At 42.7% G+C, this 18,974-nt stretch overlaps 1 protein-coding gene across 3 annotated transcripts in view; it reads right to left on the bottom strand.

Moving 5' to 3' along the window:
- LOC146971000 (epidermal retinol dehydrogenase 2-like) overlaps positions 1-18,899 on the bottom strand; it is a 48,379-nt gene extending 29,480 nt beyond the window's left edge. For 2 of the 3 annotated variants that reach the window (XM_085804874.1, XM_085804876.1), the window contains exons 1-5: positions 18,749-18,899; positions 16,340-16,667; positions 13,241-13,372; positions 12,965-13,064; positions 8,194-8,338 (exon numbers count right to left, since the gene is read on the bottom strand). In XM_085804874.1, the coding sequence (XP_085661000.1) occupies positions 8,194-8,338; positions 12,965-13,064; positions 13,241-13,372; positions 16,340-16,660 (698 nt within the window). In that variant the 5' untranslated portion in view covers positions 16,661-16,667; positions 18,749-18,899. Of the gene's footprint in view, positions 1-8,193; positions 8,339-12,964; positions 13,065-13,240; positions 13,373-16,339; positions 16,668-18,537; positions 18,677-18,748 lie in introns of those variants that run through there. The other variant, XM_085804875.1, reaches the window with a different exon arrangement.
- Between the last annotated feature and the right edge of the window lie 75 nt (positions 18,900-18,974).

The raw sequence follows: 18,974 nt of genomic DNA, 5'->3' as shown, positions 1-18,974 counted from the left end.
TTTATATTCCATGTTCCATTTACTTGATTCATTCTCACTCCATTCTCTTCCCCTGGAGCTTCTCGTTTTTTTTATCCCATCGCTACAAATAAGACTTTGTTTTTAATTGACTTGTCAAGTTACATAAAGTACGATTCTCAGCGCTCTTCACCCCTCTCCTCCCTCTGACCAATCGTCTGTGCACTGGTCAGGACATAAAAACCAGTGCTAAAACTGCTCAACTGCTTTCTGTATGGACTGTTACACACACACACAGCTAAAGAAGAACACACACGGTCAGACAAACACACCTCAATAAAACCAGGACAGGAGAATCTATGTGTGTGGTCACTTCAGGACTGAAGTGTGAAGACGAGCTGAGCTGAGGTGAGAACAGCTGTGATGCAAAAGGTGTCACTGATCAATGATGCATCACAGTCATGGTGTCATATGATGAAGCACGGTAGCACACAGCAATGGTGCCACATACATGTTCACTAGGGATGTCCGATAATATCGGCCGACCGATAATATCGGCCGATATTAGCATAAAAATGTAATATCTGTCCATATCGTTATCGGTTTTTCTGCCGATAATGAAAACCCGATAACGTGCCTTCATAGTGAATTAAGTAGCAGTGGACCGTTGCTACTTAATTCGCTACTTAACAATTGCTGTCACTGATTCAGACTCACAATAATAGTCCACGTGTTCTTACTACAGCTGTTCTGTTGTAAACAAACATGCATGCAAGTTGTAGCAATGCAGCAGCCCCATTCAAGTCAATCAGCGCGCTGTGGTACAACGCACAACGTATGCAGTGGTGGTTTGATCCAGCAGTCAGAGACTTTGTGTCTCTGTGTGTGTCTGTCCGTCTTCCGTGCAGCGCCGATTCCGTGGGTGCTCCACTGACCAGGTTGAGCACCCTGGGGGTCACGCCACCAGATGCGCATTTCTCCGTGCAGCGCCTCGGCCCCTCAGCTGTGTGTCTTTGGGTATGTGTATCATGTGTAGCCCGTATGCAGGGTTTGAAATTAACTTTTTGACCTACTAGCCAAGTGGCTAGTAGGTCAAAAAAGTTACTCACCAGACAGATTTTTTACTAGCCAAAACCAACAAGTTGCTTCACTATTGTATTTCGACGTCACTAGTTATATAGCAGTCATAGTAGGACCATATAACAGTCATCCTGTTCCTCTGTAGACGATGACCTTTCAACTTTTCTGGAATAACAGTAGTTTATGTGTGGCGGCCTGCCACAGGCTCTCACAGAAGAAAAAAAAAAAAAATAAAATATATATATATATATATATATACACAGTATATATATATATATTTTTTTTTTTGATGACTTTCTTTAATGGAAGCAATTTCACAGGTAGCAACATGACAGTACAACGTGACAGAGAAGACTTCCATTATTCTGTTTTTTCCCCAGTTTTTTTATCCCTCCCACAATCCCACCCCACTCAAAGAAGAACAGTATAATAATAATTTTTAAACAGCGCTTCACCAACTCTCATCTCTGCCTGTCAGTCCACCTGCCGTCTCTCTCGCACGCAAGCACGCACGCACGCACACACACACGCGCGCGCGCGCGCGCACATACACACACAGACACGGGCGCATGGACAGTTGGCACTTTGCCGCTCGTAAATGCGCTATATCGCGCTGATTGTACAGTACAGACTCCGGCGTGCTAACAGCTAACAGCTAACAGCTGTGCTACAGCAGCTGACTGAGCCTTTTGGAGCCGCGGCTCGGCTCACGTTAACTGGGCTCGGTGCGTTCCTCTCGGTCAGCTGTGAAGCAGCAGCGGTCTGATGAGCATGATGTCCGTCACGTGTCCCGTTATGCGCGACGAAGTTGTGACGTTGTCAGGTGACTATAAGTTTATAATACACTGGGGGAAACCCTGGAAACAGATTGGGAGTCTCATTTTTTCTAGCTCGCCAAGTGGCGAGACAGCTACAAATCTGTCTCGCCACAGAGAAATCTGGGTCGCAAATGGCGAGTGGCGACCGCTAATTTCAAGCCCTGCCCGTATGTGTGTGTAGCCTGTGTGAATGTGTGTGTTAATCTCTCTCGCGTTCTGTTAAAATGAATAAACACAAATCGCTGAGTGTGAGCCTGGTACAGAGGTGCGCGCTCTGGCGCATCTGGCACAAACGGTTAACGGTACCGAAAGGAAACTGGCTCCCCTCCGCGGCTATTTCGCGTCCGACGTCCATGTTAAGCACATGTTTTTATTGATATTGTAGCGTCCGACCCAACGTAACTACAACAACATAACACAAACTTATCTGACAGCTCTCACTTCTTCCTCTGCTCCTCCTCACTCACTCACCTACACACACACACACACACAGACAGGACTCTGGGTGTGTTCGAAACCGCATACTACATACTATATACTTCCATACTGCATACTGTGATACTCCATACTACATATTCATCAATCAGACAGTATGCAGAGCGTTTACACTGCAGCATACTACATGATAACCCATAATGCATTGCGCTCCTACCCGAGCCAAAATCAACAGGCTAAAGCTGATTTCATTTTAGCTCTAAATTCTTTAAATATATCACTTTATTAACATTTCAAACGTTTTTAGACGAGAAAATAGCCGTTAAGATCAGCAGTGTGTCGTTAATTTGTCTAAATACCAGCTGTTTACAATTTTGTTTGGACGATTTCGGCGCTACTAAAGCTAGCCGTCGTGAGCAACGCACTTCCGGTTACTTTCACAAAATAAAACACCCGTTGCCCTTTACTATATAGAAAACCCTAACGATAGAATTTGTGCTTTTATTTTGGGAAGCGAACCTACCCTCGATGTAGCTAGCTTGGAACCGCAGTTTTGACCGCTCTCGTCCCGTTAACGGCATTTAATCGTTCGATATGCCTTACTGGAGAGTCTTGCCAGCTCTGAGATCGGCCTGGTAACTGGTTCATTGTAAAACATTTATTTATTGATGTAAATGTGGTGTTTTCTGTGCGTACAGACCCCAAGGCACTGGCAGTGCTGCTCTTGTGTCTAACCATGTTTTTTTATTCAAACAAACTTCTGCTACAGCCACAATTGTTAGATTTCATCAATGAGACCAACATTTATCCCCTAAAAAGAGTTTAATCAGCCGGTGGTAAACCTCTAAAAGCCATCGGGTAAGTTAATTAGCGGCCGTTTTCTCCACCTGGGCGAGGACCGTAGGCTGGCCGGCGGAGCACGTCAGGAGCCGGGCTGCTGCCTCTATGATGTCACGGTCGCTGCTCGGACCTGGAGCTTCACTTCTCCGAAAAACATCGGGGCAAACTTAAAACAGCCGTCGTTTGGATAAACTAACCGCACATTGGGGTTCTAAACAGTTACTTTCTCGCATGAAAAATTATTAAAACTTAATAAAGTCACGTATTAACAGGCAGATTTCTGTTGTCCTGTTTAGTTGTTTTTTTTTCCTGTTCGCGGTAAGGAAAAGACTATCCGTGACGTCACGTTACGTTGCATCTTGGGTAATTTGAGTGTGAGTAGCAAGCTCCTCATGTATATTCAACATTCTGGCGAATCTAGTATGCCATCCGGGAACTTCTCGCATACTCAAACCGACTCAAACTCGCATACTGTGCATTCGCATACTCAAAATGACGTCAGAATTAGTATGAGTAGTAGGAAAGTATGCGGTTCCGAACACACCCTCTGTCTTCCTCACACTCACCCCGGCCCCGCAGTTTCTCATCCAACCATACACATTGACAGTCAGTCAGAAATCACAGAACTTAAACATCATAAGAACATTACTGCGGGGTCGCTACAATATTTTCAGTTGTGCAGTAGCTATTATTAATAATGAGCGATGTGTGATGAGTGTGTGTGTGCGTGCGTCCGTCCGTCCGTGCCTGCCTGCCTGTCCCTCCGTCCGTGTGTGTGTCTGTGGTCTGTGTAAATAAGTAAGGTTTATCTATATAGCACTTTTCACGGAAAAAAATCACAAAGTGCTTCACAATAAAATAAAATACAACAGTAAAAACATAAAAATATAATGAATAAAACAATTTAACACATTAACTAAACGCCTGCTTAAATAAATAAGTGTCTGTAAACAAATAAACAATGTTTATTTGTGGAATGCATCCAGTGGGGCATCACAATAGATGTAGTCATACAGTAATGTGTTCATTTCTGACATATCAGTATCGGTTATTATCGGAATCGGAAATTCTAATTTTGGAAAAAATCAGTTATCGGATATCGGCAAATTTCCAATATTGGACATCCCTAATGTTCACAGCTACCAGCCCATGGAGTTGCAATATCTGTTATATTCATGTCCTATATAGAAACTACAAAGCAAGGTTATAATAGTTTTGGATTTTTAATTATAGTTTAGTTTTATTTAGTTTTGACTTCTTTTTCTCTAATTCAGTTAGTTTTAATTCGTTTTTAGAGTGGGTTTGCTAGTTTTAATTTTTTTCTAAACGCTTAGTTTTAGTTTAGTTTTTATTAGTTTTAGTATTAGTTTTAGTTTTTTCATACTTTGGGTTATTTGTTAGTTGAAGGATTCAAAAAGATCAGAGCAAGTATTGTGTAATAAAACTCAAAAGATACCATTTGTGTTCAGTTACTGCAGTTTTTTTTACATACCAGTACAGTAGAGTAACAATAGGCTTACAGTAGCCTACCTCACATGTTGTATTGTATGAACACAGCACACCTGAACCGGGCTCTACAAACACTGCTGCGCATATCATGCCACGTAGTAATGGGACTCAATAGCCTATACTGCACAGCTGATAATATTGTCGGGACCCCGCAGTAATGTTCTTGTTATGATGTTTAAGTTCTGTGATTTCTGACTGACTGTCAATGTGTATGGTACGGGCTGGGCAGGTTGGATGAGAAGCTGAGGGGCTGAGGTGAGTGTGAGGAAGACAGTGTCCTGTGTGTGTGTAGGTGAGTGAGTGAGGAGGAGCAGAGGAAGAAGTGAGAGCTGTCAGATAAGTTTGTGTTATGTAGTTATGTAGTTACGTCGGGTCGGACGCTACAATATCAATAACAACATGTGCTTAACATAGACGTCAGACGAAATAGCCGTGGAGTGGAGCCAGTTTCCTTTCGGTCCCGTTAACCGACTATGCCAGATGCGCCAGAGCGCGCACCTCGGCGCCAGGCTCGTGTGTTTATTCATGAGCGCGAGAGAGATTAACACACACATTCATACAGGCTACACACACATACGGGCTACACAGGATACATATACCCACAGACACACAGCTGAGGGGCCGAGGCGCGGCACGGAGAAATGCGCATCTGGTGGCGTGACCCCCAGTGGGTGCTCAACCTGGTCAGTGGGTTCACCGGAGCAGCCACGGAATCGGCGCCTATGCCTGAATCGATTTCATATCAATCCGAAATTGACAAAGACGAAAACTAAGGGAATTTTATCTATAATTTCAGTACGTTTTAGTTAGTTTTGTAAACACACAATACAGTTTCAGTTAGTTATCGTTTTTTCATTTGATTATAGTACTTATTTATTTCAGTTAACGAAAATGTTTTTTCAATTCTAGTTTTCGTTATTTCGTTTGTTTTCATTAACGATAATAACCTTGCTACAAAGTAAAATTTGTGTTTTTATTAATATATGAAATATATACAGCTGTGATGAATTGTTATATCTTGTAACAATATCTTAATGATATATTATTTACTTCTGAATGTCAACAACAAACGTCTCTACTATAAGCGTCATACATTATGGCTGGACCTATATGTTAATGTATGAAATTGTTACAATTTGTGCTAGAGCACTTATATGTAGAAGATGGTATTTCCAATCCTCCTCCTAAATGTTTTACTTGCAGAGGTCAATATTCAACACAATATAAAAGGTACAATATCGTGGATACTTTATGGATAAAAAAAAAAAATGTATGGGCATTTACTTTTTACCTGGATCTGAACCTCTGAAAAAATGGTCAATGGTAATGTTATTTCTATGTTAATAATAATAAAAAACAACATACCAGAAGATATTATTACGTTTTATATTCACATTTTCCATTTCTTTAAATTTTGTTATATTTTAAAATTACCTGTGGGTAGAGTCTTCTCATAAGTTCTCTGAGTTTTTTTGTTTGTTTTTTTTTGCCTCTATGTTATCTATCTTTGTGATTTGTGCACACCTTATTTTTTCTTCTTGTGCAATACGCAGGCTGACGTGACTGGAGGTGAGGGGGGTCACAGCAGTGAGTGGAGAGTTGGCAAAGGTGACATGTATTATATAAACAAGCAGAGGCTATAGTGTAGTTCAGTGTGATTCATACACAGCCACTGACCATAGAAAATACAACAGAAAATGCTAAGGACTGTCCATGGGGACCAGATAATTGTCTGACCGAGCTGTTAACCAATCAGAGCCACTTGACACTAAAACACAATTCCAATGGTTTCCTAATAACTGGAAACACAAAAATAAACATACAGTGCCATGAAAAAGTATTTGTCCCCTTCTGGATGTCTTACTTTTTTGCATATTTGTCACACTTAAATTATTAAACTTATTTTAATATTAGACAAAGATAACCCAAGTAAACATAAAATGCAGTTTTTAAATGATGATTTAATTTTTTAAAGAAATAAAGCTATCCAAACCTACCTGGCTCTGTGTGAAAAAGAACTAACTGCGATAACCTAATTTCTTTGAAAGCTGAGTCCAGATAAAAAAAATAAAAAAATCATTGACATCTGTCAGTCTGGAAAGTGTTACAAAGCCATTAGGACTCCAGCAAACTACTGTGAGAGCCTTTATCCACTAATGCAGAAACTCAAGAGTGTTTGACCTTGAGGTCACTAACTGATGGCCGGACCTACTCCGAGAGGATTTTCTGGTAGAGAGCAGAATTCATGGTTCCACCACATCATCATCATCATCTGTTGGTATGATGCTCTTTTTATGAGATGCTGTGTTAGTTTTACACCAGATGTAACGGGATGCACACCTTCCAAAAAGTTCAACTTTTCTCTTATTAGTCCACAGAACATTTCCCCAAAAGTCTCGAGGATCATCAAGAAGTTTTTTGGTCAAAGTGAGATGAGCCTTTGTGATCTTTTTGCTCAGCAGTGGTTTTCACCTTGGACCCTCCCATGGATGACATTTTAGCCCAGTGTCTTTCTTATTGTCGAGTCATTAACACTGACATTTACTGAGCCAAGTGAGGCCTGCAGGTTTTTAGAAGTTGTTCTGAGGTCTTTGTGACCTCCTGGATGGGTTGTTGCTGCGCTCTTGGAGTATTATGGTAGGACGGCCGCCGGCCATCTTGGGTAGGTTTTTACCACTGTTCCAAGCTTTCTGCATAAAGGCTCGCACTGTGGTTCGCTGGAGCCCCAAATCTTTAGAAATGGCTTTGTAACACTTTCCAGACTTATTGATGTCGATGATTTTGTTTTTTCATCTTTTTTTAAAATTCCTTTAGATCGCGGCAGGATGTGTTCCCGTTTGAGATCTCAGCCTACTTCACTTCACTCAAACAGGTTCTATTGAAGTGATTTCTTGATTCAACAGGTCTGGCAGTGATCAGGCCTTAGAGTGGACAATGAAATTAAACTCTACTTTCAAAAAAAAAAGGTTATCACAGTTAGTTCATGATTTAACAAGTAGGGCAATTACTTTTCACACAGAGCCAGGTAGGTTTGGATAGTTTTTTTTTTTATGAAATCATCATTTAAAAACTGCATTGTTTACTTGGGTTATCTTTGTCTAATATTAAAATTAGTTTGATGATCTTAATTATTTAAGTGTGACAAATATGAAAAAAAGTAAGAAATCAGGAAGGGGGGAAATACTTTTTCACAGCACTGTAGATACAAAGTAGCTAGCTTGAGGTAAAGAAGCAAGCTAATGTGTAGGTCAAAACACCAGAGCAGTTAATGAACTATTTGTGTTGCCATAGCATTGAATCACAGCTACAGTATGTAGATATTCAGCATCATGACTGCCTTTGATATTACACTGGTCAATTATAACAATATCAATTGTTCTGATGCATTTTGTTGCTTCACAGTGAAGAAATCTTCTCACATGTGAACCAGAGCCGACTGAGCCACAGGGTGTCAAACTACAGAGTGTGCATCAGAACATCTCTGTGAAGAAACACCTGCTCCATGGAAGTGAAGATAGAAACAATCAGAGGTGATAGTCGTTAAGAGACCTACTTAGTCTGACATCCATCGAACATCCCAGTGTTGATGAAGTACGGGCAAACGATTGTGGTCTTGACGCCGTCTTTCCCTGTCGCCAGCAGCTCCAGACCCACTGACTCCGCAAAACCTACCGCTGCAAACTTACTGGCACAGTAGTCTGCAGGAGAGTGAAAAGGATCATTAGTTATCAGGAGTCATGTTCCCATTCAGACACATCATTAAATACTTTGAACACTCTGCTGTGGTCGCTGGTGATTTCTCCCTTTACCCATCAACTTATTCCTGAACAGTTCCAGTTCTCAGTGTATAAGAACCTTATTAAAGGGATGTTTCAACATTTTGGCAAATTCACCTATTGCCATAATCCCTATAGTTTTAGGAGTAGGTTCATTACCTTTAATTGTGGGTGCAAGCTGTTTTTAGATCGGCGGGACAGAGATGTGAGCTCTGCATGGCACGTGGTATTTTTGCCTTTCCCTCATCAAACTCATCAAATACACAATCCAACAACTCCAAAAGACTCTGGTGAACGAGTTGTGATCTGCACATTCACCACGCTATGAGATAATAACGGAACGTTACGACAGTGTTGTTTTCGAGGCAAATACGTAGCTGGAACTACATTTGCCCAACTGAGTGACTTCAAAAGCGAAGTCAGCAAGTAGTTTCAAGTATCTGCTTAATGTGGGTAATGTTACATAATTATACGTTATTATCTCATAGCGTGTCGAATGTGCAGGTCACAACTTGTCCACCAGAGTGTTTTGCAGCTGTGATTGTATTTAGTTTGATGAGGGAAACGTGGAAATACCGTGTGCCTCCATTGCGTTTGCTGAGCAGCTCACGTCTCTGCTCCACCTATCTGAAAACAGCTCCCACCGACAATTAAAGGTAATGAACCTACTGCTATGACTATAGGGATTATGGCAATAGGCCAAAATGTTGAAATATCCCTTTAAGACTAACCCATCAAGAGAGGCACCTGATACCATTTAACAGATGACTAGAAACAATGGATGGATTATTTCTTTCCCATTGAAGCTGATACAGGCTGTATGAGAGCCAACCTTTGAGACTACACCTGGAAACACAGAGAACGGCTGATGTAATCACTGTGTTTTGAGTGTAACTACCATCCGTCCATTGTCCAAACTGCTTATATGGTATGTGCAGGGTGGTGGGGTCTGGAGGCAGATTGTGTGCTGTGTTAGGACTGTGGGAGGAAGCTGGAGAACCTGTAGAGAAAGCACCCAGGCGCAGGGAGAACATGTAATCTCCACTAAGAGAGGCCCCGTTCAGTGTTACTTGTCTGAGCAAGTAAACAGAACTACAGGTCAATGACAGCAGCTGACATTAACACACACACTGGGGAGTTATTCTTTTAGTGTCTGGAATTGCATCAGCTGTCCTCGAAAGTCTGATCATTCATACCCAGGAGAAATTGACCAACCAGACTGTCTGAACTGTAGGATTTGTTCTGTTGTTGAAACTTTAACTGCTGAGACAGGGCGGACAGAGACATGCCTACCATGTGATGCGTTGTTTGCTTAACACAGCACAGCTGTTAGTTACACTAATGGTTGTGCAGCAGAGCTACATCTGTAACATAATCAGAGGTAAAGATGATAAGATATCACAATCTACATTACTAATATAGGTGAAAGGGTAACCTTGACAGTCAGTTGCAACATCAGCTCTGACGTGTAAACTCTGGTCATCCAGCTCTGACAAACCCTTCCCCCAGTGACAGGTTGAATGACCCCGCAGGAAGATTTACATGCTTTATCTTTTTAGGAAACAGCTCTATGAATAATCTTAAAACTGACTTCCTAACACAACTGCAGAGTTTGGAAGCAGTTTCAACTATCTGCTGCACAGTATGAATATAGTGGTACTGTATTGTTCGTGACAATGGACACTGGATAATAAGGATAAGTGATGCAGAAAGAAGATGACAACAGTGTAGTGGCAGAGATTCAAGCTGCAGCACAGAGGTCAGATCTATGGAGAATCCCCCCTCCTACTGTCAGACAGAAGTGTTGAACCACAGCAGCAGGACTTCAGAGACCTGGATTATGTCACTAATTTAGAGAGGGAGTGTCCAAATTATTTCTGCTTCAACACTTGCTGGCTCGGGTGTCAGTGTGGATATTTCATTCAGGCTGTTTGTTTGGTTTGTGTTGAGACGTGGACGGCCCACAGCTCTGAGTCACCGAGTCGGAGAACAGCTCCACACATCATAGCAGCGTTTCCTGCTGCCTGTGCGCCCGGAGCATCATGGGTAACAATAAACACCATTGGACACACTAATAAGATGTATGCAGCCTGTAATTAATCCACTGAAAAACACTGATCAGAATCATGCCGATCACCTGTGCAAGCTATTGTAGGACAGCGAGTATTCATAGCCTTCAGTCTATTTAGTTCTACACTCAATGATCCATGTTCACAAAGTGAACACATGTCTATTTGTGGGAGCCAAACTCCTCGTGTCAAGATACTCCACATCTCTGTGTTTTGCATTAAGCAAACAGGTTTACTGATACATTAGAGTGCAAGCTTTGTACCCTCATCCATTAGATTGATGAATGGCTGATTTGGTATGTATGTACGTATGTGTATGTTTGTAGGTGTGTGTGTGTGTTTCTCTTTAACATTTGTATTGTATCTCAACATTTGTTTTTATCCAATTGTAACCTACTCTTTATGTTTTTAATATGCACTGTGGCTCTCTGTGGATGAAGTGCCTCACGAAAAAATAAAGTTATTTGAGTTGAGTGAGATGAGAAACAGAATATGGAGTCCAGGGGTTTGCTTTTGGATACCAGAAGTAGCTCTCCCCCTGTTTTACAGCAGCTAGGGAACACAGTTCTGCTTGGTAGAAACAACTACACAGGCAGCCCCAGCCCTCCTTCTCAGCAAAGAGTCGTCAGTCTAATGAGTTTGTTTGTGTAAGACACATGTTGCCGGAGGTGGAGGGGGTACCAGTTTGTTTTTCAGCTTGCTTACTTTGTCTGTGTCCCAATTCAAGGGCCAGATCCTTCGGAGGACCCATCCTACGGGGTCTACAGAAGCACCTCTGCCGGCCACGTTACCGTTGGTAAATGGGGCGGTTTAGCCTTCAGAGCTTTTCCTGATTGCATCTGAACATCAGACATTTGAAAGTGGCTTCCAACACATCCAACAACTCCTCAGCTGCTGGCATTAAGCCATGCAGCCACTGTAGCCCTGCTCAGTGGGTGACCTCGCCTCCAAGCCGGCCACCAAGCGGGGCAACCATGGCTACAGTGTGGAGCCACCTCAACATTCCAATGGCTAGCATGCTAATAATTATTAACGGTGCACAAAGAATCCAGGGATACGGTAGGCCATAAAGGATAAGTGCAACGTGTCCTCCTAGAATAGGCAGGAGAAGGCCAGATTTGTCGGCCACATTTGGAGGAGCCCTCCAATTGGGACAGGCCTTGTCGCAACGCTGTAATGTGATTGGTCTTTAAAGGTCCAGTGTGTAAAATGGGGGGAAAACCATGACATTTGGCGTTCAAAAACCGCGAAACCCTTGAAACGTGCTCTCTGGCTGGATTTTCCCTTTCGCTGCCATGCAAACATGGCACGTACCATTAATACACTACAATTTTTTAAATTATTTTTTAGCAGCGCTGTTGTTACAGGTGAGGCACACGCAGACGTCCCTGTACGTTTGTCGTCTGACCGTCTGTCACTGGACTGCGCTGCAAAACTGGCACATACTGTCAGTAACTTCATGCTGCGAAATGACTGATACGACTGAAGGCACGAGTGTAAGTCTGCATGTGTCGACAAGCCCCCATAAGTTGATGACATAAGGAGCTAAAAAAATATTAATCAATAGTATTAATCAGTCAAAGTTCAAGAACAAGTAGACACACCAAACTCACCCCCCTCCCCTAAGGTGCCTGAGTAGGCCAGCTCTTGTTGGCCTCCTTGTCTGTTGACCCTGACTGAGCCACATGTGCACGGACTCCTTGGCATCAAACCCGTCAAGACCCCCCACCCCCCTCGCGGCCAAAAAAAAAGTCTATTGATCAACAATCAATCAATAATCATTTCCGTTTGGGAGCCTCTGTGCAGCGTTGTTCTGCAACGCGAGTCAACCTGCTTCGTTGCCTTGTGATGATTTGAGTACCGCTGCTGAGAGCGCAAGCATATTATGGGATGTTTAAGGTTTGTAGCGGTAGCGAGCCGTCTAATAAAAAACTGCACACACGCACGCGGGTCGCTGGTCTGTGTGTCTCCTGTTGTTTCACACGGAGCTCTGCTGTGGAAAGACATCTCCCCCGAGATGTGGAGAAGAGAAACACACATTGGCCAATCACAGTGGTCATTAAAAAAAAATCTACAAATTTACTGGTCGCTCATGCGCGAGTAGATGAAAAATGTAATCGCACTGTCTGAAACTTTAGCCGCAAAATGCGACCATTTAGTCGCAGTCTGGAGCCCTGTCTAAAGCAAGACCATTGCTATATGTATATATAAAAGAAGAATTATAAGGCTACGAAAAGCAAACTTTTTTTCATTTCTTATTTTATAGCGATTATACACTTATACAAATATATTCATGGGTAGTGTATTCAGATTTTGCCAATAAACCTTCAATTATTACACACTGGACCTTTAAATGTCACCTCTGAAGGATGCAGCCCCCAGCTTTTGTTTTAAGTATTAAGCCCACTATAGTATTCATTAAGTCAGTCACACTATTGATGACATACATGATTAGATGAAGAGGACAACACACACACACCTGCCAATCCATTGACTCCAATGAGCCCTGCAGAGCTGGCGATGCTGACCAGATGACCGTGATTGTTGGCAATCATTGCAGGAAGGAAGGCCTTGTAGGTCTGAGCGGAGAGAGGCACACAACAAATAAACCACAAGACAGAACGCTCCGTATGTCGTTGGGTATTCTGCACATTGTTTAACTTCGTGAAAATCTAAAATATTCAAATTAAAATCATCAGAAACCACATGGCTCTATGGCGACAGCAGGCGGCCCGCTGTCTGTTGACTCACTGACCCAGAAGTGGGCCATGGTGTTGACCTCCATCGTCTTCTCGATAAGGGAATCGGGAGCATCCATGAACTTCTTTCCTGTCACGATGCCGGCGTTGTTCACCAGAATGCTGACGTCGCCCACTTCACGCTTTACCTGCACACAGCAGAGGAAAAAACTGCCTGTCATGGAGGATGAAATCTAACTAACGTCTAACGACGAAATAATCTGAAGAAACTGACTGTCAAGACATTTCTGTGCCCAAAAATTCTAACTGAGGCAGATGAAGCTGGAATTGATTCAACGAATCCATCTCTGTTTGATAAAATGCAGTCAGTGTGTCTTTCCTGTGCTATATTTTGTTTCCTCTGGTTTAGGAGAGTTTTTATATTAGTTGAACTGCTGCTCGGAATATTCTGAAAACATAGTCATGGGTTTGTTGAAAGTCACTCTGCTGCAATATTTGCAAAGCGCAGGTGAGCTTTTTAATTGTTATCAAATTAGTCAGAATGAGCATTACCGTAATTAGTAGGTAATGTGACCTGATCCTTTATTTACTGATGAATCAATGTGATCAAGAAGCAGCTGTGTGTGTCTGTGAAAACCTTCAGGCTGCACAATGAAGTCAAACTCCTGAGAGCTTCTGTCTAAAATTAGCATCTGTCTTGACCCCGAGGCATAAAACCACTTCTGTCTTCACAGCTGTCAGTTAATACTAAACATGGGTGGAGGTGAGGCGTCGGCGTCTGCTGTTTAATCTCCGACAGGGCATGATGTTGTGGTTTGACTGGAAGGCATCTGAAGGACACTCACCTCAGTTCTTATAAAAGCTACTGATAACGTCGAAGCTGCAGATTCAAGCAAATGTGAGTTATGATGCTGGTCCATGCTAAAGTTAAGAAAGTGTGTTTGCGGCCAGTGGTTCAGTTCCTGGTTTCCAGCCGTTACACCGCCAGCCCATAATTTGGATATAAGGTCAACAAAGTGTGTTTACACAACAGTTATCCCGCCCCCGCCTTAAGGGCGCACACACACAGGCACAGACACACAGGCACAGTGGCACACACACACACACACACACACACACACACACACACAGGGAAATATGGAGCTTTATATGGAGCTTTAAATGTATGCAAACTAGACCTGGGCCGGCCCGACCAGACGTGCTGGTTCAGGTTGAAAACATATACAAATGACTCGGGTTGGGGTCGGGACTCGGCCTTCCATTTATTATAGAAAACACATTCACGTTGTTTATAGTGAAATGCACTGACTTGGCGCTAGGGCTGTCACTTTTTATTCAATATTCAAATATTCGTTTGAACGTGGGGTGAAAAGTTCATATTCGAGCGGTAATGACCTGCATAGCGCCGGGGACCGTCAACCGGACGTGGAAGCGCCGCGAATAGCGATCGCGTCAAGCTGGGCAGGAAGTCAAACATGAAACAACGAGAGAACCCGGTCAATTTTCAAAATAAAACACTGCGATTGTGTGTGCTGTGGCGGCGCCGTGGGGGGGAGCGAGCGTGATGGCGCTGCAGAGGAGTAATTAGAGCGATATAGCGCATTTAGCGTGCGCCCGTGTCTGTGTATCTATGTGCAGGCAGAGTTCAGAGATGGTGTTTTAAATAACCATGCTAGCCTTTCACCAGCTCTCATCTCTGCCAGTCAGCCTCTCAAACTGCCACCTCTCTCGCGTGTGGGTGCACCGCACGTAGACACAATTTTTTTTTTTTTTTCTCTGAGAGACTGTGGCGGGCCGCCACAGACTCGTTAATTAATGGGAAACACTGTGTGCCTGTATTAGAACACAGTAATGACGCATCAGGCCGAGTCTTTTTTTCTTTTTTTTAATTTCCCGGGTCAGGCCTGGAATCACTGCTTGTGAGTTGTTCCGGGTTTCAACACCCGCTGGGTGGGCCGGGTCGGCTTTTAATTTTCAGGCCCGTTGAGAAGTCTTATGTAAACATGATATTCAGCGGGACAGAATATATCACAGTGTCCAGGACTGAGCACTCTGCTATCGTTGGGTGCTCTAATTGTGGAATGACTACTGATATCCAACCGCACCTACACACTCAGTTGTTTATTCATTCAGCTTGACCTGATAAAAACACTTGAACGTACAGCAAATTCTAGTCTCAAACAGAAGCCGGTCCCTTGTGCCGGCCGGGTCTGGCTACAGGTGTGAGCAAATAAAAGCCAGTCTCAGTTAGAAGCCGGGTCTGTTTCTATTTTCTGCAAGTTTTTGTGAATGTACCAAACCTCTCAAAGCCCACGATCGCTTGTTTGAGCACTTTCTAAGCTGCTTCATTCATGCTAGAGTTCTCAACGGGCCTGAAAATTAAAACGCGACCCAGTCCGGGTGTTGAAGACCAGACCGGATGCAGCTGGACTCACAAACATTATTTCTCAGCCCGAACGCGCCCCCCCCAAAAAAAGACAAAGCCCGTGGTTCGACCCGACCTGACCCGAGTTTTTAGTTTTCGACCCGAACCCGGTTTAATTGGTGCCAATAAAACTTCTAAATGAACACAGATCTGTATCCAGCTCTTTCCTTCAATTCTTACTCTTTTAACAAGAATGGTTTTGATAGTATTTTCCATCTTTGCTGAGCAGAAGATTGGTCCAAAATTAAATAAAAGTCTGTCCCATACAGACGTCTGTCTCAAATACAAGGGTCAGTTTGGCAGTTGAAGCAGTAAAAGCCCTGGCTGCTATTGGAGAATTTACAGTGTATACATGTCTAAACTTGTGTGTAACTGTCAACACCTAACATACCTTCATGATAACAGGTTAGAATTACATAGTATTACTACTAATACTTTTTTTTCTTCTTTTTTTTTTTCTTTCTTTTATTTTTTTTTCTTTCTTTTTTGTTTCTTTTTTTTGTCCTTTACATGTGTTTGTGTTTTTGGTTTTTTATTATGTTATATGTTGTATTATCTTGTGTTGTATGTTGTGATTTGTGACAGTGGAAGGCTGTGAGTTTGTGTTACTTCTTTGATGAGCTTGTCTTGTTGTTGCAAAACAAAAATTAAAAATTAAAAAGAATTACACAGTGAGGCGAACACAGTGCAGTGCAGCCTGTTGGTGTGAGCGGTGCAGGCTGAAGCTCACCTGGTCGGCCACTCTGTAGACCTCGTTCTTGTCGCTGCAGTCACACAGGTAGGAGTGGACTCTGCTGGCTCCGCTCTGCTTGGCCAGTTTAGTGGTTTCCTTCATGCCCTCCTGGTTGATGTCCCATAGCACCAGCACGGAGCCGAGAGCCGCGAACTCCTGAGCCATGAGGCGGCCGATCCCGCTGCCCGCCCCCGTGATCAGCACCACCTCGCCGGCTACGTTCTTCTTCCTCATGGGCACGAAGAAGTAGATGAAAGACTCCACATTGTACCAGAGGGACAGGAGGAGGACTTGGAGAGTTTCCAGGATGAAATTCATGATGGATCTGGGGGGAAGGGAAGGAGAGAGGAAACATTAAGAGAGGAATGTAATGTGAGAGCAGAGTGAAGTGAAGTAGCTCTCCATCGTTGCTCACAGGATGACCTTGTTTACAAAGCAAGTAAAAAGGGGAATAAGAATATGGATGTTTAACAGATCCAAGACAGCACTGAAGTTCAGTTCAGTCCAATTTCCAGATTCGATTACGATTATTGAGGTCTCGATTCAATTACCAACCGATTTTCGATCATTGTTTTTCAATTTGGCAATTGACAGTAACAGTAAGCCAAAAATACACCACAAACTTATTGCACAATTCAAAAATAATCAGCTGCTGAATTACTTAACTTCTCTTTTATCGTGTTACTGCACCTTTAATTTTTGTAGTGTAGATGTAACTTCCAAATTATATTTTTTTTAATGTATTTTCTATTTTTTTTTAAAAACAGAAACAAATGTCCACACTTGCAAATAAATGTCCATAGTTTGAGTTTTTTCCTACAAAGATGTAGCAAATGGAACTTTGATATGAAGACAGACGATGCAAACACACATTCACATTCAGCAACTCCACCCAGAAAGGCCCAGAGTATCTAGCCTACCCCTGAGCCTTCTTGTTGAGAGGCAAGAGTGGTAACTAATCGCAGCATCACCATGCCACATTAGCTACTTGTGTCAAACTACAGTTTCAGAAAACACCATGACATCAAAGAAACATTTTGCAGGATTAAGTGACATCTGATGTGAGTTTAAACCCTCTACCTCCCTCTTTCCAAGCATGGAAGAGAACCAACAGTGGCCCTTGTGTGACATTAAACACTAATGAAAACTTCATTATGGATATCATATTCCATTTCTCCCAATAAATTCTCCTAAATCCCCCACACTGGACCTTTGAATATGAACTGTTGAACCTGCCACGTATCCAGAACACCAGATCACTCTTCATCTAGGCAAATGATTTGACAAATGACAAACTTGCTGGCAACAAATTCCCGTTGATTATCTTATCATATCCATTACGTAGCCTAATCTTTACACCACTGGCTTGAACTTTATACACAGTTGTTCTCTACAAGTGTATTGCAGATGCATAGTGAAATTACTTTTTAAAGTTAACAATCAATATACAGCAGCATGCAAAAGTTGGGGTAATAAATTCTGTTAAAGTGAACAGTTCATCAAGTGGAAGATGAAATGATCTCCAAGAGACATAAAGTTACACATGAAACAATCTTTTGCAATATCAGTGTATTATTTTATTTTTCTACAGTTTCAGAGTGAAAAAGGGAAACAAAGCAGCAGCCTGCAAAAGAATGAGAAACCCAGGAGACTCGAGCTCTCAGAAAACTTTGACCAAGGTATCAGACAAGAGATTTAGCACACTGTGATAGTTTCCAGTCAGTTTGAAAATGTAAAAGATGAAAATATACAGGGAATGTGCCATGTGTAACTTAATTTCATGCCTTTTGGAGATCATTTCATCTTCCACTTAACTGTTCAGTTAACAGAAATCAAAGCAAGCCTCGTCTTGATTAGCTCATGGGCTAAGTGTAACGTTACGTCTACGTAGGTCAATTAATATCAATATCCGTGTATGACGAGAAAACCGTTAGTACACGGCTGAATGCACAGGAGTGACGTAAACTTTACAGAAGTGAAAATAATTAAAATATCACTGTCTTTAGTTTGCAGAAACTAACTCGCCGATAGTTCGGTCACTTTTAAGACCAGCGTTACCACCACATACCAAAGGTCCCTTTAACGGTTATCACTCCGACACAAAACAAGTACTGGTGATGACCACTTCACAAAAACAGGAAGTTGGGGATATTTAACGGACTCGGTTTAAATAACCGACATAGTTTCTAAGTTACCACGACAACACGAGTCTCGCTGAGCTAACGTTACCGACGTTTTACCAGTCTGTCCCCGCTGCCCCCATCAGCTCTGCCCGAGACCTTTGCTCCCTTTCAGGCTAACGTTACGACACACAGTGCTCTGCACTACACACGGCTCTTTCATTTCTCATCGATGAGGAGACAAACCGACGCAGACAGAGAGTTAACGTTAAAGCGGTGAACGTACCGTGTTGGTGGAGTAGCGTGCGGCGGCCGGGCGGTGCTGGGACTGTTGTCCTGGAGGAGGCTCGGCTGTTTGTGTAGCCTCTGGGAGTTTTTTTAAAAAAAAAAGAAAAGAACAGATGTCAAATCAGACCATGGATGTAGGCAAAGTGTCGCTCAACGGGGTAGAGCCAGAGCCGGCAGCGTCACGTGACGTATAGCCAACCAATCCCAGCCGAGCTCGTCTCCTT

Source organism: Trachurus japonicus, chromosome 17 (genome assembly GCF_045865225.1).
Source record: "Trachurus japonicus isolate A0001 chromosome 17, Traja_1.0".
Taxonomy (NCBI): domain Eukaryota; kingdom Metazoa; phylum Chordata; class Actinopteri; order Carangiformes; family Carangidae; genus Trachurus; species Trachurus japonicus.
This window is presented reverse-complemented; position numbering and strand designations above follow the sequence as displayed.